General features: G+C 41.0%; 2 protein-coding genes across 3 annotated transcripts; both read right to left on the reverse strand.

The window, feature by feature from the left end:
- Positions 1 to 6,373: 6,373 nt before the first annotated feature.
- dnal4a (dynein, axonemal, light chain 4a) lies at positions 6,374 to 9,322 on the reverse strand. Of its 2 annotated transcripts, none has more exons than XM_026998003.2 (4): positions 9,260 to 9,322; positions 8,347 to 8,430; positions 7,737 to 7,820; positions 6,374 to 7,385 (listed from the first exon to the last, which is right to left on the reverse strand). In XM_026998003.2, the coding sequence occupies exons 2-4, from the start codon at positions 8,416 to 8,418 to the stop codon at positions 7,221 to 7,223; spliced, it is 321 nt and encodes a 106-aa protein (XP_026853804.1). In that variant the 5' UTR covers positions 8,419 to 8,430; positions 9,260 to 9,322; the 3' UTR covers positions 6,374 to 7,220. The 2 variants fall into 2 exon arrangements, with proteins under 2 accessions (XP_026853804.1, XP_026853805.1); XM_026998004.2 differs by having other exon boundaries at positions 9,231 to 9,312.
- Positions 9,323 to 16,287: 6,965 nt separating this feature from the next.
- nptxra (neuronal pentraxin receptor a) lies at positions 16,288 to 25,245 on the reverse strand. Its single transcript, XM_026997931.3, has 5 exons — positions 23,486 to 25,245; positions 22,416 to 22,668; positions 21,190 to 21,431; positions 20,486 to 20,665; positions 16,288 to 18,391 (listed from the first exon to the last, which is right to left on the reverse strand). The coding sequence occupies exons 1-5, from the start codon at positions 24,131 to 24,133 to the stop codon at positions 18,158 to 18,160; spliced, it is 1,557 nt and encodes a 518-aa protein (XP_026853732.1). The 5' UTR covers positions 24,134 to 25,245; the 3' UTR covers positions 16,288 to 18,157.
- Between the last annotated feature and the right edge of the window lie 775 nt (positions 25,246 to 26,020).

Raw genomic sequence — 26,020 nt, forward strand, 5'->3', positions numbered from 1 at the left:
ATGCTGGGTCTGAAACATTCATTTGGGGCAGTGTATCGTCCTCAGTCTCAAGGTAAGGTGGAAAGGATGAATCTAAATGTGAAAAACAAATTGGCCAAAATCTGTGCACAGACAAAATTAAATTGGGTTGACACCTTACCTTTGGCATTAATGCAAATTAGATGCTCAGTAAATGCAACAACTGGTTTTAACCCTTTTGAATTGCAGACAGGTCGAGGATTCCACGACCCTAGGGACCCCTAACAATGAATGAGAAAACACAAACACATCTCACACACAAATCATAATTTAATTAATTGCAAAATATCGTTTCATCTTTCTCCACGCAGGTGGGGGACCTGACGAGGAGCAGACAAACCCAGACGATACCCGTTAGACTGGGCGCTACTGAGAGTCATTTTTATAATAACTGTCCCAATTTAGGACAGCGACAAAATCACACCCCGTAAATTAAGAATAAGCCTGTATCTACAAATACTACACTACAAATACGGCCGCCACATCTGAGGGGGGGAAATCCCGGCAGTCACGTGATCGATTCAAAGCGGATTAACTGTCGTAGTAGTTTAACCAGTGTGTTGGAGATTGTCTCGCGTGGCACATGGAAACGACCACGACGGGAGAGTAATTGCAGTTTGTGTGACTAGGTTTATCCGTTGCTGACTGGTATTTGAGGAAAGAAAATAGTTCGTTTCTTTATATATATATAAAGACTTGTAGCTTTTATATCGACCAATTATTATATTACAAAATTTTGGTTTTCAAATCCTCAGACAATTAAGTCCTCTTCCACTTCATGTGACTTTCATATTCATGAATTTGATGTTTGAAAAAATCCATACAATTTGCAGACTACTTCATCTTGGTTTCATCTTTAGGTAAAATATCACACACCAAATTCATGTAACTAGAATTAGAAAGGCTATCCGGAACTTGTCATTTGTCACCCTGTCATTTCTGCATTCTTAAGACAGCCAAATCTCATACAAACAGAGCTGAGAGAACTTGATGCACAACACCTGTCCAATCTCTCCATTTAGGTACCTTTTACTTAATCATTATCTCAGATTTCCCAACCATGGGCTACATGGATTCCCATTAATGCATTAAGGAGAAAGTGTTTTCCCTTTTCTTTATGACCAGAAAATAGTAAACAAGTGCATACATGGAAGATAACGCCATTGTATTTATAGGAAGAGGAGGAATGACTCACAAAATAGGTGGGACCGTGAAGAGTGTCAGCACACCAATAAGAAACTAAGACACTTTTGTTGTAAATGAATTTTGACGCTAGATGGCAGTAGATGATCAAACGTGGCACATGCATACACGCACGCACAGACATGTGCACCGTAGCAGGACCATACATGATACATGCGCATAGTAAATGACACTAGTTATAACGGTTTGCCATGGTTTAAATGGCTAGATGAAAAAAGCTCACTAAAAGCTGCACATGTACTGAAGATGAAGGCTATGTTCCCTAATTTGGACACTGTCATAAATTCACATTTATATACCTTCTGTGTACTTTCCTCTGCTGTATGTGTGATTTTAACATAATGATAGACTTACTAAAGGTAAAAGGGGGAAATAATCAATGTGTTAACAGCTTACCCATGAAAAACGTTTTACGTCTTTCAGTGAGATACTACTGCCTTTGATTCCCAGATCAAACAAGAACGATCAAACTGTCTGAACTGAATTAAAGTGAACAGATGCACTACATCTGGTCTTTCGGGTAATTATTACTTTTCTAATGTTGTGCACAAGTAAAACGACGTTACAGGGCTCAGCTAGACTACACTTGGAAATTTGAACGTCCCGGATTTAATGTTTTCTGTAAAAATGACGCCGGTCCACCATGGGAAAAACTCGGACCTGACGTCAGCACTACAGAAATAAGGAAAACAACCTACGCACTGGTTCAGAGAGTAAGGCGAGATCAAATCAAAAGATATGTGCAGCTCAAGCCGTTGCGCATGACATGGGGTGTTATTACATTGAGACGATAGACATAATCACTTTAAAGCCAAAGACAGCGCGCGGATTTGATATGTCTTTATTCTCGGACCTGCTCCTTGTCCCGCTTGGCGCGTGATCACCCGCATCATTAATTTAAAATCTGCTTGTGCATTCGCACCGCGTGACATGGAACCAACTCCCGGGCTGTGGAAAATTTACACACAGTCCCTGCACATTCCCTTACCGCCAGCGCCCACGTACTGCCTCGGATTACCAAAACTGAGTTAGCCAACTCGTGAAATAACTACGTGATTATCGCAACTAAAAAGGCATTTTATTAAATGGAAAAATCTTTTAAGATAGAACGTTTGTATTTTTAATTATTTATTAAGAGCAATATAAGACTATGCCAAAATAAATAAACTGTTAAATTCCACAGAATGCTGTATTATTCGGGTCCCACGTTTGGGAGTATTAAGGAGTTTCTCTTTCATTGTTCTCACACATACCCGCAAGGGCACCGACAGAAGCATACAGCAGGGAATGACAGACAGACAAGCATAATATTTGAAGTTAATTCTGTTTGTTATCGTACAGTGATTCAGACAATCAAATATTTATTTAGTTACAGTATGAATGTAGCTACTTGACATTCGACATATACTGAATGATGCCTGCTAGTTTAATCAATGACCTTTTCCATTTATATTTGTAGATGTATAACCTTAACTGTGGGTTTGTTTTTGTTGTGTGTGGAAGCTGCCTTTTGGCTAAGCTTCTGGTGTTAAAGAGATCACAGTGGACTTCCATCAGACAAGGTGGCGCTAATAAGGATCTGAATGAAGCAAGAGAATGAATACTATCCTGTATGTGTAATGGTAAAGTAAAAGTAACAGAACACTTTGTGTGAGTGGGTTCTGTCCACATAAATGTGACAAGCTGAGTCACTTTGAAGACACACAATCTTTCTCCCATAGTATATTAACTCCCTGCTTACCTATAAATATTTCATTACTCAGCTAAGTGTCAGTCTATAAATGGTGTGTGTGTGTGTGTGTGTGTATGAGAGAGAGAGAGAGAGAGAGAGAAGAAGAAGAAGAAGAAGAAGAAGAAGAAGAAGAAGAAGAAGAAGAAGAAGAAGAAATTTCAACAAACTGAAATGTTGGGAAAGGTTATTTAAATTATTGCACATATACACCAAAAATAACTTATAAAGCTTGTAGGAAACCATGTGAATGCATAGGGAGTATATGTAATGAAAGAGGTAGTACATTCTGAGAGAGGCAGTGAAAAAAGCTGAGAAGATTCCTGATAGTCTCTGATGCTTCTCTCAGTGCTGATGTGCTTTTAGCATTCTATCTTCTCCACACATTAAAAGCTTGAGCAGACTGCATGCACACACAGTCACATGCGCACATGTAGAGTTACATAACCACAGTGTAATCCCACTCACCCTTCTTTCAGGACTGCAGCATCTCTCGCTCCTGCTTCATTCAATTGTACATTCAGTTACCACATGCACTGATCACCTTAATTGTTTTGTCATGTCTTATTGCAGAATTGCTTTCCTTCTGGATATCTACTTCAGAAAAAAAATTCTCCAGTTTCCCTCCTCCGAGCGATCTCTTTTCCTTCATGCTCGGATTTCCTTTACCTTCCACATTACCTCCCTATTTAAAACACTGATTATCTTGTGACAATAGGACCTCTCAACGGGTGAGATATATTAAGCAGCAAATGAACAGTCAGTTCTTGAAGTTGATGCGTTGGAAGCAAAAAAAATGGGCAAGGTTAAGGATCTGAGTGACATTGACAAGGCCCAAATTGTGATGGCTAGACAACTGGGTCAGAGCACCTCCAAAATGGTAGGTGTTGTGAGGTGTTCCCAGTAGGCAGTGGTTAGTACCTAGCAAAAGGGATTCAGGAAGGACAACGGGTGAACTGGTAACAAGGTCATGGGCTCCATGATGTGCTTGGGGATTGAAGGTTAGCCAATCTAATCTAATCCCACATAAGAGCTGTAGCACAAATTGTTGAAAAAGTTCATGCTGGCTATGATAGAAAGGTGTCAGAACACACAGTGTAGCCACAGACTGTTCGGAGAGCCCATGCTGACTTCTGCCCACCACCTCCTACAATGGGCACATGAGTATCAGAACTGGACAATGGAACAATGGAACAATGGGTGGCCTGGTCTGTTGAGTTGCAGTTTCTTTTACACAATGTGGATGGCCAAATGTGTGTGCGTTGCAAACCTGGGGAAGAGATGGCACCAGAATGCACTGTGGGAAAAAAGGCAAGCTGGTGGAAGAAGTGTGATGCTCCGGGCAATGTTCTACTGCCAAACCTTGGGTACTGGCATTATTGTGGATGTTACTTTGACATGTACAATATATCTAAAGATTGTTGAAACCAAGTACAGCACTTCTTGGCAACTGTATTTCCTAATGGCACTGGCCTCTTTCTGTAGCAATCCCGCACTGCAAAAGGTTGTTCAGGAATGGTTTGACTCTTAACTGTCAGCGTCTTCCATCTTCATCTATTTCTCTAAAACCTAGCTTTTAGCTGTCCTTCCAGAAACCAGAAATTTCCTCAGCACCCACTGGTAAATAAACCAATGAGTCACATGAGCAGTTCCCTCAAAATTGTGGGATCTGGCAACAAGATGCTAACAGGCCTAACAGAGAGTGAGAAAGAATACCATACCCAAAGCTGTTCTTCCTCCTTCTTTAACCCTCTGTTACACATGCCCATTCCAATTCTCCTCAATCCTATCCTCATTCCCCAAACCTCTCACCTCTGTGATCATCCTTCTCTCAACTCACTGAGGGGACTAGGAGAAACAGTGTGAAGTCCTTGTCAAATCTAGCCTGACAGCTGATAATCAGGTATGTTTGGGATGAGGGAACGTCTCTGGGAACATCTGTGCTGCTCTTTTTGCAATGGATCTAGTATGCATGCCCTGAGCAAGCCACTGTCTCATCAGTTCAGAGAGAGGATGTAAGAGACGAAGGGAAACAGGTGGTGAGACACCTAAAAAAGAAATAAAGAGAGAGAAATGTCATGGGGTGAAGGAATAAGGCAAAACAGAAAGATATAAAGAGGGAAGAGACAGCACGTACAGATAGAGTGTTGGCTGCTGCTGAGACATGGAACAGTCTGTCAGGAGCCCCATTTGAGGGATGAAATACAGAGCTTAAAGAAAAGCTGGTGGTTAATGCCTTCATACTACACAAACATACACAGACACCCATTTAACCACAGAAAATGCACGCTACTGGCACACATACTTTTTATCTAATGTTGTTCATATATCACTATTTTTAACATGCACACCTGCTAGTGAAGGCATCATGAATGGGGTTCTAATGGTTTCCTCCACTTTATCAAACCACGAAACTTTGCCGAAGTTGACTTCCATTACCTGATGATAGGCCATCTAATTGCCTTTAAAGGTAAAGCCTTGCAACAAACAGGTATGCTGTAAATGTGGGAGAATATAAAAGCAGTAGCCATTGCATTTATTTAATGGAAATGAGTTTCACAAGCCAGTTTATTAAGAACACCTATCTCACAGTGCATTTTAACAGGTGAGCTCTTGTAGACTGGAGCATGTCGTCATGCACAGCATCTGTCTCAGCCATCCTCTACCCTGGTTATCACTGATCACTTTCTGACCATCACTGCTGACTGGATATTATTTGAGTGGCCGAGCATTGTTAACACAGCAGTAAAATTGACATTGGGCACCCCAGTGCTTCTGGAGATTTTATATGGGTTAATGTCACTACTAGATAAAGAGTAGCCAATAAGCCCAAAATATCCAACCAGCAGCAGTTATGTGGTCAGAAACAAGCAAAGGGTTGGAGGACTATAGGAGGTGTACTTCAGGCTTCAAGTTGGCTTTAACTGTACAGTCTACAAGGTCTTTTCTTAGAAATGTTTATATTATGAAAATTTATTAAAATTGAGTTTAGGAATATTTACATTTAGCTGTGTTTACCTGGATTAAATCTTAATTAGTCTCTAGTCTAACTAGTCTTAACTAGTCTCTAGTCTAAAGTGTGTGCTCCTACTCCTTCTGAGAGAAGGTTAATTATTATCCTCAGTCATGGTATCACAGGGATACATCCTGATCCAAAGTGATGCTCAGAACATAAACACTAGAGCCACACCAAGAGCAGAATACCATTACCCACCTGTAAATGGCCAGAGCAGCTATTTCAGTCTAAGGACCACTAGGTCTGTCTTAAGGTTTGGTTGACACAATCACACTGATGCCACAAGAAACTTAGTCTAACAGGCAAGAATAACACTGAACCTGCAATTAAGATTACTTTTCTTCCATGATATATTCAAAACTGAAAATTTTGAGAGGTAAGACAAATTAAGTACTCAAGAAAATAACTAAACTTAATTTCATTTATTTAAAAAGTTTGAGATCTACATTTGTATTCAAGTTTTCACACAGAGTACACCTCACAAATGCTGGTTTGGTAAAGAAAAAAAAAGACAAGAAAGTAGGCTGCAAGGGACACCCACCATTGGCATGGGAACAAAAGAAGGGAAAGGGAGAGAGAGAGAGAGAGAGAGAGAGAGAGAGAGGTAGTGATCTGAAGCAGATGGCATTGCAGCACACTGAGAGATAGACTCTGCCACTTGCCAACAGACAGAAGGGGAGAGAGAGAAAAAACAAAGTGGTGGAAGCATTTTTAAAAACATTTGTGATATGAAACAACAAGTACCCCAACACAGAGGACAACTCTTAAAGCCTTTAGAGTTAAATAACAACACAATGTTCTGTGCATCACTGTAGATGAACACAAAAGCCATCAGTGTTGTAACTAGACACAGCATTGATTTTCTTTTTTTAACTCTAATATACAGCAGTCCACAGATATTCTTTAATTCTTTGATAAATATTAGTGCCAGTACTGAAAAAAACAATGTTCTAGTTCAGTTTTTCCATACCTTCCCTTACAATGTGACCTTAAACACAAAATCAAAGCAGTGTTGAACACAGATGAGAAGAAGGTGAAATTTAAAGGGTCTATGCTGTTAAGGTGTCTGTTTCTCTCTCAGACATACTTGCCCAAATAATCTGACACGCACACACACACACACACACGCGCACTCATGCACACACATCAAATAGAAAAAGGACTGCATAGCTGAGACAGTACTGTGAATACGGGTATATAAATATATAAAAGTAGGTACTGTGTGAGGGAGGGGCAGGGGGACCATGGCTGGTGCTAGGAGCATTTCCACACACACACAGCCAGACTGCCACCAAAGAACATATACAGGAGATTCTTCACTTCGTGAGTCACCTCGAAGCCAAAGCCTTCCCCAATTACCACGTGCCAGGAACTCCCAAACTTCTTATCCATGGATTCCTTTATCATCTTAGCAGCACTCTGTGGGAGACAGAGACAGGGGGAAGAGAGTCATGTGAAGAGAGAAAAGACAAAGATTGTGTCAACCAACCCTTATTACTGATTTCAGACACAGATAAGCTGACAGACGGCATGTTAAAGAGGCGAGGAGGACTGATAAAAGAATGCGCAGGCTACTGTAACAGTCCAGATGGCTACGCCATGAGAGTCTGGTATGATGTAAGTGTATGGACTCTGGGCCAAACAGAAGGAGGAAGTGCCAGTACTCCCACTAGTGTGGACTGGTAAAATCACGTCACGAAGGAAGCTACTTTAGTACACCCCGTGTTATCTGACTCCACACTCACAGAGAACCATACATACAGTTCTGACCTCATTGTTGGTGGCAAACTTTTCACAGGCTGTGACGCATAGCTCCATGGTTTCAACTCTCATCTCCTCAGGCATATCTGTGTGCTACAATGCAAAGAGGTCAAAGATAAAATTAACTGAAATGTGAACACTCACTGGTTCATACAAGGGATGCTGTAACTGAGCACAAGATTAGAACAGAATTAGGGCATTTAAACCCTCTCTCACAATCCTAAAATTATTTGGCAGATACTCTTGTCCAGAGCAACTGACATATTTATCCATATGACCTTGCTCTACCTGTGCTACCTTGCCATGATACCTGAGAATAAAAACATTCAAAATGCTGATCTCACCAAGGCTGAGTTTCCTCAAAGCATTGTAAAACAAAGATTATCTTTAAATGGCAGGATCAGTATTTCATTGAACACAAACTCTCTCTCTCTCTCATTTAAGATGATTATAACACACGAATAATTTTGGGAAACAGGGATCCAAAGACAGCTATGAAACATGGACTACATTTTGGGAAAGATTGAAATAGTTCATTCCAGTGACGATTCAAATCTGTGTGCAGAACAGAATGACTTAGCAGTCCATCACCTTAAACCCACCCATTCCCCCCACGTACCCTGATGAGAGGAAAGCTGTGTAGTCTCTTGTAGTCTGCTTCCTCTTTCTTACTTTCACCTGTATCTGCCATTTTAATTACTTACTAGAGATAAAAACACAGGGAAAACTTGATTAACCTTATGTAAGGTCGTCCATCATACAAAAATGAGAAGGTGTTAGTATCTTTAATGCTTTAAATCTTTAAGTCTTAAAATTCATCTGAAGATATTATGACTGTTTATTAGACTTCTGCATTCTCAGTCCCTCAATGCACTACACAAAAACATTTATACCGTGTCTCTGTGTTATCGCATCTTATGTAACACATTATGTAATTAAAACTGTCACGAGCTGGGTGAGGTGTGTTAGAGCAGAGAACACAGTTAGTCTACTGGATCCCCAAGACTGGATCCCCAAGTTTAAGCACAACTGAAGTGGAATAGCTAGAGAATAAATTCATGTTACTGAATGAATTTCATGTTGTTTCTGACTGGTTATCTTGCTAATAACATTAATATCGACAGCTAATTATAACCAGCTATATGCTCTACTACCTATAGGTTATAATAGCTAGGGCTAGCTAGCTAGATTAGCGAAGTAACAGCAAGATATCATTGAGCGTTCAAAAATCCAAATCAGCTAACTTAACTTCAAACTACAAACATGAGCCTTAGAGATGAATAAATAAAAACGAACTTGTTTTATTGCAAGTTAACTAGGTTAGATTAGCTATCTTAACACCTTAGTCGATTTTGTTTTTAGCTAAATACTAGCTAGCTAGCAAACTAGCTAGTTTTCCTCTGGAATCCAACTACATTCTTGACAGATATTAAATGCAAAGAATAACCATGTAAATTCAGATTCATCATTAATCATTGTGTCAATCTTGTCATTTAACGTTACCGTTTGCTTAGTGCTGCGAAGAAACTTACTTTCCTCAACTACCGTTGACATGGAGACGAGTCAGCCATGGCAACCACTGAGAAGAAACCCATGTGATCTTACTATTTCCGGTGTTCTAACGTTTTAACGAGCTATACAACCCAGCGTTATTGTACGTTACTACATTAAGTTAGTGTTGATTAGCTATTTCATACTGTTTTTTTATTGTTATTGTTTCATCATTAGTGTTGTATGATAATCTGTATTTTGAAATGTATAAACAATTTAATGTTATTATTTCTCTAGTGTTCAGAAAGTGTGCAATCCCCAAAAGGGGCATCCTATTGGAAGAAGTCTTGGGAGACCACCAGTCAATCGCCAGTCATTCGACAGTCACTGTCCACCTGCCTCCGCGGCTGGCTCCAGAGTTGTGAGTTTCCCATTCATCTGCAGTGGCCACCACCAGTCCTCTTTCACAAGGTGAGTACAGGAGTATGATAAAAACAGCACTGCTCCTCTCTGTTACTCTCCATTTCATACATTGTCCACAGCATCTTTGGTACTGACAGGGGTGCTACTTGTATGCACTGCCCCTTGATTTAGGAGATCTGCCAACCTGCCCTGACGAAGCATGTTCAGCTCCTCCAGAACCATTGTTTTCACTAATGGAAAATGGGGACCATGTTGCCAGTGAGCCCTGACACTCTGCCCCGACTCTCTCCATCCAACACAGCTGACTGCTTCACTTGTTTCCTGCAAAACCTCAACATTTTCTTCCTGAGGTCGAGTATAACCTCGAATGCAGTGAAGAAACCCAAGTCAAGTATACATTCTTCATGCATAGGTGTGAGCCAGAACTCATGCACAGTGTGTTTCTTGTAAAACAATCAAACAAAACAAAACAAAGTGTACACACCTTCCTAGTGAAATACCCATACCTGTTGCTTCTAGTGCTTTCAGGCCTTAGCAGTTAAAAGGCATCTAACTGAATTGGATCTACGCAGCGCCTATAATCTCATCTGAATTAGGGTAAGAGATTAATGGAAGACAGCCTTCAGTATAGCCTCAGGACACTTCAAGTACTTAATTCTTTATTATGGCCTAGCAACCACTCCCTCTTTGTTTCAGGTGTAATGATGTCCTGTGAGAGTACCTGGACAGATCAGTCATTGCTTACATCGACGGTATTCTGATCTATTTGGTCTCTGGATGAACATATGTGCAATGTGCACCAAGTTCTCCACATACAGAGTGTTTTGTAAACTGGAGAAGTGATACAGTGATATACATTTCCTGGGCTAATGTTATAGATGAGGCCGGCTTTCAGATGCAACCCAACAAGGTCAAGGCACAGACACAGTGGCCAGACCCCTCCATGTGTAAAAGGTTGCAGTGCTTTCTAGGGTTCACAACCTTTTACCAGAGGTTTATCTGTTCATTTTGTTCTCTCACTCAACTGCTCATGGATCTCTTAAAGTTCAAGTGAATATGCCTTGCCTTGTTCTTGGAGGCGAGAGCCACCTATACTGCTTTGAAAACCACTTTCACCAAGACCCCTGTACTACAGGATCCAAACCCATCCTGTAAGAAAGTATATAGCGCTTGTGTTATATTACCGTTATGATTATTGTTGTATTACGTTTTGAGTTGTTCCTACTGAGATGCCATAGTTTTCATCAGGCAATAAACTGACCTCTGACCTCAAAGATAAAACAACCATGCATACTATAGTGGATCACCTCTCTAAAATGGTCTGTTGTATCCCTCCCACCGTGTTTCCGTTGGCATTAAGTAGTGAACCTGTTATTCCAGCACATTTTTCACCAGTTTGGACTACAGTTTACATACATCACATGCGTGGAAGGAGTTCCTGGGCTAACTCATCATCATACTTAGACTCTAGTTGGGGTACCAAACTTATCATGTTAAACAGGAGCTGGGGAAGTTCCTGCAGCTCTTCTGCCAGGCACACCCTGACACATGGAGTTCCTTCCTTGTGTGGACAGGGTACACCTAAAACTCCCTGCGCCATGCCTCTACTGGGCTTATGTAATTAAATTGTATGTTGGATTTCCAGATGCCACTGCCCCCCTGGAATACACCTACTTATCAGCTTGGAGATCAGGTATAGATGCATATCAAGAACCACTGGACCAACACCAGCAACAAGCTGGACCTCAGGTATGTTGGCCTGTATACTATCCACATAGATCCACACATCTATGAAGTCACTTGTACTTATCTGTGGGTGGCCTCATCTCTGTCTTTCCATATCAAGATGCTCAAGTCTGTCACAACAGGTTTCCTGATCTCCACAGAGTAGCATACCAGCTCTCTACCACCTCCACCTATGTAGTGAAGGCACTGATAGACTCCAGGTGGGTAAGAGCACAACTGCAGTACCTAGTTAATTGGGCAGGATATGGGCCTGAAGAGAGGAGCTGAGTGCCAGCCAGCCAGAACCATGGACCTAGACCTCAACTTGTGCCTCTGTGCCCATTCCTGTGCCCATTCCTCATCCTCTGGGTTGCCCTCGTTCACGGTCGACTGTGGGCACCTTAGCAGGGGTGCTATCACGTCCCACCTGGCACCCAGTCGAGTACCCAGCCAAGCATGCAGTGTATGCCCACAAATCATCACAACCACACACACCCTCATGAGCACCAGTCATGACTCTGGCTCACAACACACCTCTCTGCTATATCACATGACACCAAGCTTCTTTGGCTGAAAAATGAATACCTACATCTGCTTCCTATCCACCATTCCCTAGATTGTTAAATCCTGTTTATGTCTTCATGCCCTTTTGTTTTCCTTCAATGTTTAGTAGCCTTTGTTGTTATTGTTTGGTTTCTTTTAATAAATCTTTTTTGCTCATCTGCTTGCATCTTGCTCCCCTGCCTTACTTGGTTTATGAGGTAGGTTTTATTCAAAATGTTTTTATTTATTGTGTTTACATTTTAGAGCCCTCAAGAAATTAGTCATCAAACAGTAGAATGACTGGGATGTCAATCTATATTTTTATGTATATATCAGAATTTATGGCTTGTTTTTATTTTTAGGTGCAGAGTTTGTCTGTGAAGGCGATGGGCACATTTCAGTTGTGCCTAGTGAAATAAAGAAAAAAGATGACAATTACATCTGTAAAAAAGTTTGGCAAATAAAAAATAGTTTTTAAATTTATGTTTTATGCTAATTCAAAATATTCTACCTGTAGTATTAACACCGGCAGCATTTTCCGATAGTGTGATTTAGCCTATCAAATAATTATGTTAATAGCAAATGTTATAAGGGTATTTAGACAGTCAAACGATGCTACTTATAGGATGTTGGTAGAAATTTCAAATAAGGTCATTTGAGTAAAGTAGAAAAAAGTAGCACAAAACACTTGCAGTATAATATTCCAACAAGGTAGCACATATCGATAGATTGGACCTATAAATACTTGCTATGGTAGGACATTTCAACAAGGGAGGACAGAAATCGATAGAACACTGCTGTACATCATGTATTCAAAAACTCTCTTTAATAGGCTGTGGTCTCCTCTCAGTTATATGAATACAGCTATTTTGGGTGGTGTGTTTGATCAGAACTGATATTGTCTAGACAGTGAAGGATAATAAACAGGTTTGAAATGAATTCTAAACCTACAGCTCAAAACAGTTATTTCTGGCAGTCCTGTGGCACTGCAGTTTGCCTCCTCTGGCAAACCTGTTCCAGCTCAGCTAATTATCAAGTCTGCCAAGAGATGTTTTAGTGAGTTGTGGCAGAGAGAGGTTGAAAGTGTGCAGACATGCCCAAGACTGGAGGTGAAAGCCCCTGCTCTATTTTCTGGAAAGTTCCAGAGCAACTGTTATATTTCTCAAATGTTCTCAATAGACAACCATTGAACCTCACACCTTTTTTTTTTTTTTTTTTTTTTGTAACGCTGGCCCGATTGCCGCAGGGCGTGGTACAGAACGGGCAGACTCCCTCGACGGTGACGGTGATGTTTATTAACACCCAACGCAGACGTTATTGGTGGCACTCACATATAACATTTACGAGTAACACGACTCTACGCTGAACACGTAACAAAGCTAACTAACATGCAAGGGAAGACGATACAAACAGGCATAACAGCTACTCAGACGTTTTAACATTACAAGGCGACAACGACCAACGGGGATCACAACCCGACAGGGGTTTAAAAAGACAGACTAACATTTAACATTAATCCCTGTCCAGGTGTACGCAAACCCCGAGGGGGGGCGTGGTTACAAATGACACATGCGAGCCCCCCTGCATGCCGTACCACGGGCCGTACCACGTGACTCGTGGGGGAGGAGCGTTCCGTGACACTTTTGCCGTAAACCCATTTGGTATTTTATAGGCGCAGCTACTTGTAATGTTTGAGCTGTTTGTTGGATATGGTATGATTACCAGGTTATCAGGTTATCAGTTTATAGATAACTCAACAGGAGTAATCTCAGTAAGAATTAGTACATTTTATAAATGTAATCACGAATAATAATTATGAATGTCATATGAATATCAGAATTATGAATGTCATTTTGGTAACGGCAACATTCAGATCTTGCCCTTAGGCACTATGAGGGGTCAGAGAAGAGCGTGCGTGCAGGTGTCTGTCTGTCTGTCTCTCTCTCTCTCTCTCTCTCTCTCTCTCTCTCTCTCTCTCTCTCTCTCTCTCTCTCTCTCTCTCTCTCTCTCTCTCTCTCTCTCCCTGTGTGTGTGTGTAAAATGTGAATGCGTGTGTCTTCTTTTCCTGGAAATATAGATCTGTATCGTTTTTTTGAGATCAATATATATTTTTTTTAAGAAAAAAGAGTCACACATCTAGTCCAACTTCTCCAATTTACTCCACTTGAGACCATGTCCATTGTCACCCAAGTTTATTTAATGTGTTATGACTTGTGCTGTGATGCAAGCAGGGGACAATTAAACCAGGGCAACGCAACTCCTCATCTTCCAAATCACACTGACCTTTTCCAATGTGCTGTTAAGCCAAACCCTTTGAAGGATCCAAATAGGAAAGTGATGTATTTCATCTTGAACTTTCATGTGATGCACAGGAAAAGTACAATTTCTTCTTCTGTAAATCTCTTTGCCATCATGCATGGAGAAAAGGTCAATAATTGGATCAATCAGCATCAAATACTGGCCTCCTACGTTAATTAACACTGGACCTTTTTGTAAACAACAACAACTCTGATTTAGGTGTTATAGTGTTGGCATTCCACAGCCAACCTTTATCATTGTGCCAGCACAATACATACTGTTTCATGAGTTTACCTCAACAGCCCTTTCCCCCTTTCTTCAGCAGAGTCCTTCATGCATTTTCTACTTCAGCCTAGATTGTTATTTTTGTGAAATATCTTGAACTAATGATTTATTAATGACTTATCTGGCCTAAAGATAAAATGTAAAGGGAAAGAAATTTCAACAAAGAAAATGACTTGGTAAAAATCTGCATATGTTTAAAAATAGTCATGAAAAGAAATGTTCACAGGAAGCTCAAAAACTGATTATTTACTTCAGGCTGACTGTGTTCAATGATATTCCAATTTCTTATATTTGTATTTAATACAGTCATTCCCCTTTCAAATATATAAATAAATATATGAGAATATTGTGTAGACAATTTATATTATAGATTTCAATATATGTATAAAATAGGCCTATACATTGTTACTTCTGTATTGAGCAAGGGGTATAGAAAACATATACAGTACAAAGTCTATTTACCTAAAAACAGAGGAAGGCACATACCAGCATTCCTCTCCTAAATAAACTTCTAGTAGCAGGTGTTGGTGTTAGGAGGTGGAGATTGTATGCACACCTGTGAGTGGGGCTGTCTGTCTGTGACTATATGTGTGTGTTTGGAGAAATATATATACTACTGGTCTGCAGGCAGCTCCACTGTGATAGGGGTTAAGAGGTCTAGCCCCTTCGCATAGATCTGCAATTGCTGAAAGTAATTAGTGTCTTGACATGGTATAAGAAAGAATGCTTTGGCTTGGTGATGTTTACCAACTGGAATCCCTGGGTTTGAGATGTGTGTCATCGCACTCCTCAGCCTTAGCCACAGATACATGAAAATCAGTCATGAAAGTAGCTGGATACTGTTTTTTTTCTATTTTTTCCTGAGAAGTAGAAATAATCATTATAAAGACAGAATGTCAATTCTAACACACACACACACACACACACACACACACACACACACACACACACACACACACACACACACACACACACACACTGTCAAGCCAACATACCGCAGGTTATATATACATAATGGGACAGAGAGGTAGAGCCAAAGAGACAGATCACTTTAGAGAGGGTTAAAAACGCAGGCAGGCAGATGACATTTGGAGGTGGGTTCTTTCTTCTCCTGGGTATTAGTTTGTGTGGTCTGCTTGAGCCCTGTTCAACCTCTATAGCACTTTAATGTGTTAGCACAGCAGAGGACTGCAGAACACTGGGGAAGTCTAATCTAATGTGGTCTAAACCAACATGGTCTAATCCAGTATTCTCATTTCAGTCTCAATCTAGCGATGTCTTCATGCAACACGCAACATTTAACATATCTAATCAGTAACTGATGAATTCCTGCAAGCTGACTCAATTATCACACCCTTTTTCACAATGCATTGGGATAGATAATGGATGTCAAACAACTGCAGCTGTTGTTCTAACATCTGAACAGGGGGTGAGGATCAGAAGGGGCTGTGTGACAGTTGGGGTCGGTGGACACACTGCCTACTGCTCCTAGGTGTGTGGTGTCAGATCGGCTTACACGGAAGCTGTTTGTTGTCTCAGGGACTGGGGAGCAATTCTGATATGTTGTTTCAGTGCATCTGTGATGCAGCTGGCCAGAAGACAAGTGTACTGTCTCTAGCACTCTCATTACATGACATAAAATGAGTGGAGTGGCTGTGATGCACTCAATGGTTGCTAAGTGATGATGACTGTCTTAAATATGCCATAATTCAGTTAGATGATAACAGGTTGAGTGAATGCATGTCTTTGGTATGATTAGAACCCCAAGGCCATGGAAGAAAGAAAAACCAAAGACTCAGTTACTAAGTAAATTTTATTCCTCATAGTGTACTTAAGAGTTTGCACATTTGGTCTCCCAGTCAGGTATACACAGTGACAAAACACAAGAATGCAAGACTAGATTAGAGATCAATTTAGAAAAAGCAAACAAGCTCCAAAATAGAGTACAGAAAAAAATGACCAGGCAAAGAGAGAAAGCTTCAATTCAAACACATTCTTGCTACTAAAAGTTTCATAGCCTTCAGAACAACCAGCAAACCAATATATATTTATATATATTTATGTATGAGCTATTTTTAATGCACACACCAAGTATATGACAGCACAGTGACCACGTAAATCCAAACTCTGAACATATAACAGGCTTCACAGTAACAACAACACAGAGTGTGAACTGGACATCAGTGATCTCCAGGACAGAGAATCAGTGAATATACTGGTCATAATAAAGGGTTTAATCCCCAGTCTCAGGCCATTTCTGATAAATGTCAAATTTCTTTCCCCTCATGCTGTTCTATTGCATGGCACTGCCATTATCACATCACCCACGAAATGTGCAAAACTGTAACAATATCCTTCCAGCACTTTTGGTTATTGTCAATTGGTTTGGACCAAAGGTTTGACCATTGTCAGCATAAGTCTATTCCTTGCTGACGTATTCTGATCTCAAACCCATGCTTGAGTCCACACATCCCAACAGGATCCAATCCATGTCACTTAAGCATCGCAGAATTTTTGATATAACAGTATAGGAGACTTCAGATATGATACAATTTCATATGACATATACACAATATTTATTGTATGATACACTTTTTGCAGTATCTCAGTCTTTGAAATAGATTTATAAGAAGATGATATGTATATTCCACATTCATCAACAATAAAAAGTATAGATATTAACAACAATGAATAATGAACAACAAACAAAAAATACTGCATTATCAACATATGGAAAGTTCTAGAAAGTCATGTTGTAGTTTGTGATTTTTACTTATACTGAGGTCTATGCCTGTAACATTTTGGATTAAGAGGAAAATGACAGTATTTTGTGTCATGGCACAAAAAACAGAAGAGGTCACTGTATTAACATTAATGTGTTCTTTTCTGAATTGGAGAGCCTACTGGTCATTCGGACTTTTAAATCTATTTTTCCTTTCTCAGCAGAACTGTATTCTGAACAGCTCTTTTCAGGGAAACCAAACCAGAGCATGATAGGTCTTAGTTCTGTTTACATGAGGAAAAATCTAATATCTCACTGCTCAACACTTGGCTGACCAATCTGTGTAAGCCTTCCTCTCTTCAACATCACCATAGAAACCAGGAGACATAAAAAAATAAATATCTAAATAATAAATAAATTATATATCATAAATAAATAAATTATATATAGATTTCGTTTCATATATATATATATATATATATATATATATATAAAGACAAAAAGAACAGAAGTAGACAAACTGATATAAGACTGTTCCGAGCTGCTTGTGTGAAAAGCTTATCAGTCTTTGATGAAAAAAGATCAAAGTAGTATGAACAAAACACACCATGCAGCACAGGCATCGAACATTTACTTCTGACAACTCTGTGAAAAGTAAACTAACTAGACACTGTATCAAACTAGACAGTGTATCAAAGTCAACCTTCAAGTTGTCAAAGCTTAAACAAATCCCTCTTTTCTCTTGAAGGCCTCTGAGGATCCTTCCAAATAAGGAAACATTAAAAGCCCAAAATTTCTTTATATTTTTACTCCAGGCAAAATGGAATAATGTCTGATGATAAGTGTCCTAGTGTCTCAGAAATCAATTTGCTTTCACCTTGACCTATACTGAGACACACCACTCAGAGTAAGGCTGACCCTTGGGTGAGTATCTGCTGACCCCTCACTGCCGCACACTAGCATGATGGATGCAGCGTTCAGCTGGCTGCTTGGTGACCCCTCCAAACACTTCCACTTCACGGCTGGTCCAAGGGACCACATTACCCAGGATACTTGTGCTGCAGTGTGCCAGTGCGGAGAGCTCTGTGTGAGTGAGCGGCCGATCCCACATGTTAAACTGAGAGAGCTCGCCTACCAGAGCACGAGATGCTTCAAAACGAAGGCCACCCATTGAACTCTGTAGGAGAGAAGACATTCCTTGAAACATTTATCCTACAGTTACTCTACACACAAACACACACACACATACAGAGAGAAAAGGGCCTGAAAGTATGGAGTGAACAGGAAAGCTTTGCGTTGGGTAATGACAGGGATGATGGAGGAGCCATCATGGATGGACTGAGGCGGGATATTCCAGAACTTTGGTGGTGAGCAACAAATTGTACTGAATGTGGGAACATACCAGAAGTCTGGGTAAATGAAAGGGAATGGGAGAGATGTGAGCTGTATCACAGGTATGTGCTATAACTCTCACCACTGAATTCTGTATGCATGCTGTATGTCTTGGAGACTATGGAGGGTTTTAGATGGAATGCCAATAGAATGGGAATTACAGTAATCCAGTGGAGTCACAATAAAAGCATGGATAAAAGCTTTAGTGTCTTTGGTATGCAGCAAATGGCAAAGGTTAGCAGTATTATGAAGGTGAAATAGAGCAGTTTTGGTGACTAATGTAATGTGTGGCTCAGTAAGGGAAAGGTCAAAGGTTATATTAAGCTTCTGTACTACAGGGGATGGTCTGACAAACTCTCTATCAATATTATAGGCAAGGTTGGAGTAGCAACTACGGACTTGGGACCCACAGGTTTTATTAGTTTTACGTTTAAGATAGTTGGAGTTCATTCATATTTGTTGTCATCAATACATGAGACCATGATCCATGATAGGCAGGTGGTGGAAACAATGAGTCTATTAATACAGGGTGTCACTGCTGAACGACTATAGCAATGACTGATATAATGAATGAAATTAGTTTTATTACTTCTGCCTGTTTGAAATGTGTTTCTCTGATGGATCTCCATTTTCTTTCCTGCCACATGACTCAATCCCATAGGCCATTAAAGCAAAGGCTTAGAAACACATCCCTGGTAAAAGCAAAGAAAGCCCAGCCATTCTGCACAAGATAGAGAAAGTCATAAAGCTCAGCGAATCTTAATGAAGGGATGAGGAGTTTAATGACAGACTAAGATAAGAGAGGAGATTCAGAAGGGAGGCCATGTGGATAGAAGCTTAAGAGGGTTAACTGAGTTTACTGGAGCACTCACATATTCCATTTCCAATTGGCTAGCCCAGTTATAGTTGTGGAAAAACAGAAGTGTTGGAACCATCGCAATGCTAGAAGATCAACCAGCTGCATTCACTAACCCACTGAAAACTAATGCAGCAGTAGTTGTGTTTGCTCCTCATTAGGATACAGTATTGAGTACAAGCGTAATGGGACATATATTTTAGATTTGCATCTGTGGACTGATTAATGCTTTATGAAATTCTAGGAGCTGTGCACTCACACCATAATGTGGAAATCATATGCTTAAAAATATTAGACACAGAATATTACTTTGTACATTATAGTTCCCTAATTTACACACCCTTGTATCTGGACATGTCTAATAAGCTAGTCTCTCTTTCTGCCAAGATACACATACCCCTGATGTCCCCTGCTGTAGCCCACCACACCTCTACCCCAGCCAACTACTTCTCAGTTGCCCTTAGTGGATGTTCTCTTGCAGGGTGGGTTTTGGACACATGCACACCATTGGGACAAGACTAGGACCTCTAGAACACTGGACTAGACATTAACTGCTTATTTATTTATTTTTTTAAATTTATTTTTCTCTTAAAATTGTTATTGCGGTGACCGTTGTCAGCCAGAAGAGGATGGGCCCCATCTTTGAGTCCTGGTTCCTCTCAAAATTTCTTCCTCATGCTCTAGGGAGTTTTACCTTGCCAATGTCACCCTTGGCTTGCTCACTGGGGGCTTTTGTAACGTTTTTGCACATTTGTAAAGCTGCTTTGTGACAACATCTGTTGTTAAAAGCACTATATAAATACATTTTTATTTTGATTTTTTATTTGACCTTTAAGAGAAAATATGGGTTTAGAAATAAGTTGGAGAAAGTCTGTTTTTAAAGGGCTAAAATTACTTATACACAACGTCACTTGAAAGTATTGCAACACAGCTTTTGTGTGCGGAAGTATGACCAATTAAGCAATTTGTAGCCACCATGCTGAAACTCTGGTCTTCCAGAGATGTGGCCAGGTTATGACTCACCTGTTCCTGGCCCAGGACGAGTGTTCCTCCAGGCCGGATGGAGTGGCGTGTTGCCAGTTCCCTCCCCTCACCTTTTAGTCTGGCTCCTAGGTAAGCATGCCAAATTCCACCTCTCCTGCTCCAGCTGATGCACACATGCTGCCACATACCCACTGTCAGGTTGAGATGAAACTGCACCACCTACAAGAAGGATCAACCAAATGCTTAATGAATTGTGCAATATTTCCATACTCTCTCCTTGACATCACTTTATGGGATGCATTCCTCCAGCTACATTAATTCATGCATTTTGAACCATCCTGATGAGAGCATATGGGGCAAAGAATCACATTAAAGCTCATGATTGCCTATTATGTTACTATTTAGACCATCTGCAGCCTCTGGGATTCACTAGCCATTAGAACCTGGTTAAGGCATGAGATAAAGGGTAGCAATGAGAGCAAGTCATAGTGATCAAAGGATTATTAATCAAACCAATTTACCTAATTTAAGCGATAATATAAGTCATTAATACTCGGGGTAATCTGTTCTTACACTGGGTCAAGATAGCATGCCCATCCCAGATTATGTCCTGAACCAATATAGAGAAAACTGCAAGGCTGGGTATGTATTACCACATGAAAGGGGAATCATTTTGCATTAGAGTCATCATTTTGCATTTGTTTCAGTGACTGATCTGGGGATGGGTTAAAAGTGGTCTCTACCTCATTATTGATGATGAGCTCAGTGGGGCCATGGACCAGCTGCTGCAGCACCAGCTCATGAGTTTGCTCTGGCACGGCGTAGGAGACTCCGGTTCCCAGGATGCTCTGCGCAGGTCTTATCCACATACAGATGGTGAAGGCGTGGAGCGTAGGGATGGCTCGCTTCACCATAGCATACATAGAGCTGCTCCTCACAGGAAAAGAGAGCCTGTAACCCTCTGGGAACCTGTTCTCAGACAGACCTGACACAGAGGCACAGATATGAGCAAATATGAACAAATTTACATATCCAGGAGCTCATCACTGACTTTTATTTAGTTTAATTAAACTTAGTGAAATATTCAGATATTGCTAATTAACATATAAGGTATAATTATTTGAGTTGTCCATTCTGGGAAATGATTTGGCTATTTGTTATTGTAATTTGCAATACAGATTAATTTCAAGCAATTACAAGCAACAAAGAAACAGATGAAAGTGTCAAAGTCCTTTTACATTTTAAGTAAACACTGCAAGTAAAAAATGTGTGTCCATCCAACACAGGCCACTTGGGTTCATAATAGAATGTCTAATTAATTCAAATAAAAAACACATACACCTTATTCTCATATCTATTCTTACAGTATATAATTGATGTGGTTTGCATTTAGAAATGCACAGTTGTTAAATTATTGATCCAAATGACCAAAGTACCACTGCTTGTTTAATTTTATGTCAAAGGTATTATGTCAAACTGATTTATTGTTACAACATGCCATTTACTGCTTAAATATGCTGATGAGTGTACCATCAAATGTATCTCAAAACCTCAAAAATCTAAATCAATAAGAAACATATTATGAAGCATGTTCTTTGCCGAGTGTGCTTGATGAACAGAGGCAGAGTCTGGAGTGGAGAGAAATGTATTGGACTTGACTCATTATAGCTCTCTAGTGTATGTCTTAATGTTTAATATTGAACAGCTTTGCATAATTGATCCTGTGCTCTTAAATAGTAATATGTTTTCCATTAAACTTCACTATTTCTACAAAACACTTTCCAGAAATTACTGCAGGCGTAATCAGTATGTCCTATCAGCTCATTGCAGAAATACATGAGAAAATACATGAGAAAGTCTTCTCTTGTCCACTTTCTCTCTCTCTCTCTCTCTCTCTCTCTCTCTCTCTCTCTCTCTCTCTCTCTCTCTCTCTCTCTCTCCTCCCTCCCTCCCTCCCTCCCTCTCTCACCTTGCTCAAGGCTGTGAATGCGCTGGTGGACAGTGTCCAGTCCATGGTCAATGTGCTGTTGATGTTTCTCTGTCTCTTTGCGAAGTGCCTTCCTCTCTTCTTCCAGAAGCTTCATCTTTCTCTTCAGCTCCCCCTCCAGATCATCCACTCTCCTCTGCACCACAGCCCCCTGGCCCTTGATGGCACTGGGGCCATTTCCAGAGCCCTTCACCCCAGTCTCTGTGTGGTTGTGGGCCTGCGGTGTCATTTCTGCCTGCATGCAAAACATCAGTGTGTTAGTGATTTACAGGTTATTGAGCTCTCTTGGGTTTTCTAACAATGGGAAACTTCAGAACTTCAGAACAACTGATGAACAAGCAACCTGCAATTTTCTTTCATGTTCAGTTTCACTGAAACATTATTTTGTATTTGTGAGAGCACGTGTCGTACATTACACGTGTCCTACACTATAGGAGCTAAGATATAGACATGCATATGGACTATATAGCTATAGACTCATAATGTGGCTTCAGCATCACCATTGCATGCTAAATGTCGTCACAGCGGGTTATTTGTTGTTTAGCGCTCTGGCTTCATGATTCCATGAAATCGTTAAATGTTGGCTGTGCTCAATTAGGCTTCGTTATTTGTGGTCGGGAACCTTTAAATAATCGATTACTAGCAAGTCTTAGTCACGCAAGCAGCCACATAAGTACATTACCACTGATGAGAGTTGTTGCACTGTGGTAATAAATCAAGAAAATGTATTCATCTGAACTCAATTTGTGAAACACGTCTGGTGCAGGATCGTAAATCTTTGCTCTGTGCTACGTGAGCAGAGCAGAAATGAGCTCGTGGAATCAAAAGGGAAGTGAACTTTATGGCCGCAGACATCTACACACGGTGTGCTGGTAATTAGGTATGTTATGCCTCTGTTTCACAATGTAGCCTCAAGTCTGTGACTCTCCCATTTCTAATATTATACAGAAAAAGAGAAGAATATAATTATATACAGTGAATAATATAGGTTCCACGGTCAGCAAACAATTTGTTTACATTATCGAACTGGTTATTCTTTGTTACCTCCCTACCTCCAATTTCTCAATACGGTCTTTCATCTGAAGTATGGCTTGCTCCAGCTCTTCCATAACGAGGGACGTCAGCACCGACGCCGAAGCTCTTGCATCGTCCTGCATCTCAAGACGGTCCCTCTCTACCTTTTTCCCGCTCCGTTTCTTTCCACTCTCGCATTCCGAGAGCTTTCCCGTTAGCTCCTGTATGGTCCGTTGGTCTGTGATAATTTCGTCCTTTTGTTGTAGCACTGTCTGCCGGAGCTCCTCGGCCGTCGTGCGGAGATAACCCCAGTCCTCGCCAGCATAGAGTGACTGGTCGTCAGCTTGAAAGTTTTTCGATTTGCACTCTCCGGGGGGAACTGGGGTACAAATGAGTCTGCTGTAGGTTACCTGCTGCTCACTGCCGGTGGCACCGGTTCCCACTCCGGTCATACCATAGAAGATGGGAGCCTCCGGGCTGACCCTCTCTCTGCTGATCGTATCAGCACCATGGAGAGCGTTCAGCGGTCCAGCCCTAGCTACAGATTTTGAGGGGGTAGACTGTCCACCTGCGCCCGGAGACAGCGACTGGTTGTCGGACAGCTGCGCTGCGGTCGAGGTAGCTGCAGGTGAGCCACCGTGGACCGCAGCGATGATGCAGATAACAGCTCCAACAAAAGCCACCATCCCGGCGGCCAGAATAACAACGATGAACTTCAGGGTGGCGGTTTGAACGGTCGATAAATATGAGAAACGGATAAAAAAAAACCGTGAGATTGAAAGCGTGCTAAAAACAAGAAGACGAAAAATAAAAAAAAACCCAAGATCGCCAGATAATCCTTCAGCCGTCAACTATATAGCCTATACTAGATCGAAAAACGTGTTGCATATCACGGCAGGTCAATTACAAATTCTGCCTTCTAAGGATGCCAGAAATGTTTTTTATTTAGACGCTCTCGTGCCGAAAGATGCCCCCGTTCTCTGCTGCACTGCCAAGCATCTCTCCCAGTAGTACCACTGACACCACGAGTCAAGCGGCAGCTCGAGCAGAGTGGGAGAGGGAGGGGAAAGAACGAAAAGCGGGTTGGCTTACAAATGTACACTAAATCTGTAGCCGCTTTTGGAAACGGAACTCATCACAAGGCATCTTAAGCCAACATACACATCGTCAGGTCGGTATGTAAGGCTAAACGAAGCACCCCGGACTACAGCTACATGCAAATCATAAGGTTTATAAGCTTATATTTCCCCCCTATGTATTTTACACTGGCGCGATTACTATTCCATAATCAGTGTCTTACAAAGAGCGTCCCAGTCTCAGCCAAAGCCAGGAGCTGAAATCTTCGTAGTGAGCATCTTGGACGCCAGTTATCAAATGTTCGCGATTCACCCCTGCCACGCCATCGTCCTCGTGAAAGGGTGGTCACGGAAAACATGCGTGAAAAAAGCGGCTGAGGTATCACAGATAAGAATGAGCTCATGCTCGTGGCACTGTGCCTAACGGGTTACGGTGATAATCCACATTTTCATATCTCTCAAAGGCTGCCCACAAACGCAGAGCACGTGTGGGAAAAAAAGACATTGGAACATGTAGAGTTAAATCACATGGTAGATATTAGTGTATCTGCAATCTACGTTTTCCTTTTATGTGGAGTCAGTAAACATCTTTAGCTCGATATATGACTGTTAGAACAGCTGAATAGATTTGACCTCGGAACAATCTGAAGTCAGACAAAGAGAGAGAGAGAGAGAGAGAGATAGAGAGAGAGAGAGAGAGAGAGAGAGAGAGAGATTGTTGCCCAGCCAGTTATTATGATAGAGAGACACTGTTGCTAAGACAGTTTTTACCTGGGGGGAGGGGGTAGAGAGAGAGAGAGAGAGAGAGAGAGAGAGAGAGAGAGATTGTTATCCAGCCAATTATTGAGGAGTGAGATGAAAAACAAAAATAGCTTTAAATACTTGTCATATAGTTGTAACTGATCATCACTTACAGAATATCATCAGGCTGAGAAGTAACATGAACTGAGACAACGGTTCTCCAAGTGCCCTCCTTTCCTGACACAGATCCCCATAGATCAGAACTTTCTTCAGTCCCCATATAGGGTTGACACTTTTAATCATCACATCAGTCAGCCCAGTTTGAGAGAAACCTGATCTCACAGAGTACATGGTCTATTTTCAGTCACACTCATGCACATCAGCTTTGCTACCAAGCATGGATTATGCAAGGCACAAATGTGTGAAAAGCACCCTGAGGGCAAATCTAACATTTTGTCCAAATACATTTTGGCTGCAGCAGAAAATGCCAGATGGTGGGTGGTGCCGTTGTCCCTGGTAGCATAACCCTTTCATCAGTCACATCCTTATATTTGCAAGAACAAACTAATTTTAGTTTATTTGTTATGGCATGGGTTATTTCTCACATGAAAGGAGATAGGAGAACAAGTTGTCCTGTTCCTTTGCACACGAGCATCTGCATTATATTAACATCGGACTGGAATAGAGAAGCGACAAGCAGCCGTTCGAGTCCCCATGGTTTTGCACGAGTTGTAGAGTGCTGCCCTCTAGTGTGAA

The sequence above is a fragment of the Electrophorus electricus genome, chromosome 3, assembly GCF_041902795.1.
Source record: "Electrophorus electricus isolate QZ-2024a chromosome 3, ASM4190279v1, whole genome shotgun sequence".
NCBI classification, from domain to species: Eukaryota; Metazoa; Chordata; class Actinopteri; order Gymnotiformes; family Gymnotidae; genus Electrophorus; species Electrophorus electricus.